Here is a 2,024-nt window from a genome sequence, read left to right on the forward strand (position 1 = left end):
TTCTCTCTCTCTCTCTCTCTCTCTCTCTCTCTCTCTCTCACGATCTTCATTGTTTTCTTACTTGCTTTCACAGTACCAACCCCGTCCCCCCTCCTTTTCCTGCCTTATCTGATTCTATTATAAATCTGCCCTCGACACCCACAAGAAAAACTTCGCTTCAGCAAAAGCAAGCACCAAAACAAACGATTTACCCAAGCTCCCTCCTCTGACCCACTAACCTCGTCTGACATTCCGCTCTGCCCTCTCACAGCGAGTGACGTCGACGCTGGCTCATTAATATTAATGAGATACAGAGCAACACTGGTGTGTAGCCAGCTCGTAGCCAGTCAAACAGGCAGAGAGAGAGAGAAGCACCAGAGCTGGAACTGGGATTACGTGTAGGGTAGAAGAAGCTTGTTATTGTTTACTGAGTTGAACTAGATTCTACGCAGTCTTGGATCTTTCTTGCGCCTTTCTGCCTTGATATTTGTCTACATATTTTCTTAAAAGTGTGGAAGTATATCTAAACTTTTCAAGATGCCAGCTACAAACGAACAACTTTCAAAATACGAGAAGGTAAGTGAACATTATTTTGGATATTTTCGCTTTTTAGGTGTTGTATTTGTAACTGTAACTGTTCGCGTGTCAGCTCCTGGCCAGTCCTGGTAATGCCATAGCGTCCTCTTTCTCTAACTTCTAACGCTTAAAAATTATCTTTTTTTTTAGAAATAGAATCTAGACTTTGTGGTCTCTAATGACTTATATATCACTCCCCATTTGCCATTAGTTTTGAAAATAGATCTAGAGTCTAGAACTAGATCTAGATTCTAGAGTCTAAAATCTAGATCTAGATTCTAGAATCTAGATCTAGATCTAGATCTAGAATATCTAGATCTAGACTCTAGATCTAGATTCTAGATCTAGACTAGATCTAGATTATATTTAGATCTAGAATATAGAAGTCAAGGTCTGACTGAAAGGATTTAGATATCTAGATCTAGATCTAGATCTAGGCCTAGAGTCTACTTGAACTTAATTCTGTCCTGGGCCTGGGATATCGGCTACTAATCTAGATCTAGATCTAGAGATCTACTGTACTAACACGTAAATCTAGATCTAGATCTAGATATCTAGATCTCTATATATAGATCTAGATCTAGCTCAATTGGCTTGACCTATCCTATAGTCTCTTTGCTTGTTTGTGGTCTTTGAAGTGAGGAGGAATGTGAGAAGTCTAGAATGGCCTACACTACAATCACTTTCGGCCATGGTTGTACTAAAATAAAATAAAATGGTGAACAAGAACTTATCTTAGATTTAGAGATCTAGATTTCTCTATCTAGATCTAGATCTAGATCTAGATTAGATCTAGATTATTATCTAGATCTAGATCTAGATCTAATGTAATGAGTAATAATGTGGTGTGGTATTGGTGTGTTTATTATCATGTGTGGGCGACTGCATTGCTTCTGTTCTTATCAAAGAGTACTGGCATCTCTAAGAAGAAATATCCTAGCGATTGTTGCTTATATTTCATGTGTTAACAGCCAGTTGGATAGGCCTAATTGAAGTTACAAGAAATTTGTCCAGTTGCATGTTTCATGCAGCAGTGTGGATGTTACTGCTCTTGGAAACATGCCAACTTCCTAGCCTACGTCCCTGAGCTTTCTGTGAGCCCTGCATATCGAGCTGCACTGCCGTTAGCTCCGCGCTGATTGGTTGAAACTGAATGTGTGTCTCGCACACCCCCGAGACCAAGGTCGCATACATTATCATTGGTCGCTGGAGGGCTAAAAGCGCGTTTCTCGGTCAGGTTTATTGATTCGTTAGGTAATGTTTACACACAACACCGACCCAGTGGGTGGTTGGAGGATGCCAACTTTTCTTTTTCACTGGTGTGACTGTGTACCTAGATCTAGATCTGTTTTTTTTCATCGCACCAAGTTGTCGGTATCGCTTTTGCGTGATTTTCGTAACTCCACGTCGAAATTCTAGGACACAACGGTACAATGCTGGAGAGAACACACACACACACACACACACAC

General features: G+C 40.5%; 1 protein-coding gene across 1 annotated transcript in view; it reads left to right on the forward strand.

Annotated features, from left to right (window-relative positions):
• Positions 1-306: 306 nt before the first annotated feature.
• Positions 307-2,024, forward strand: part of LOC101857797 (hexokinase type 2) — a gene marked incomplete in the record, with an annotated part of 46,219 nt that continues 44,501 nt past the window's right edge. The window contains 1 exon segment of the mRNA XM_005098428.3: positions 307-555. Within this exon segment, the coding sequence (XP_005098485.2) occupies positions 517-555 (39 nt within the window).

The sequence above is a fragment of the Aplysia californica genome, unplaced genomic scaffold (genome assembly GCF_000002075.1).
Source record: "Aplysia californica isolate F4 #8 unplaced genomic scaffold, AplCal3.0 scaffold00182, whole genome shotgun sequence".
In the NCBI taxonomy this organism is placed as follows: Eukaryota; Metazoa; Mollusca; class Gastropoda; order Aplysiida; family Aplysiidae; genus Aplysia; species Aplysia californica.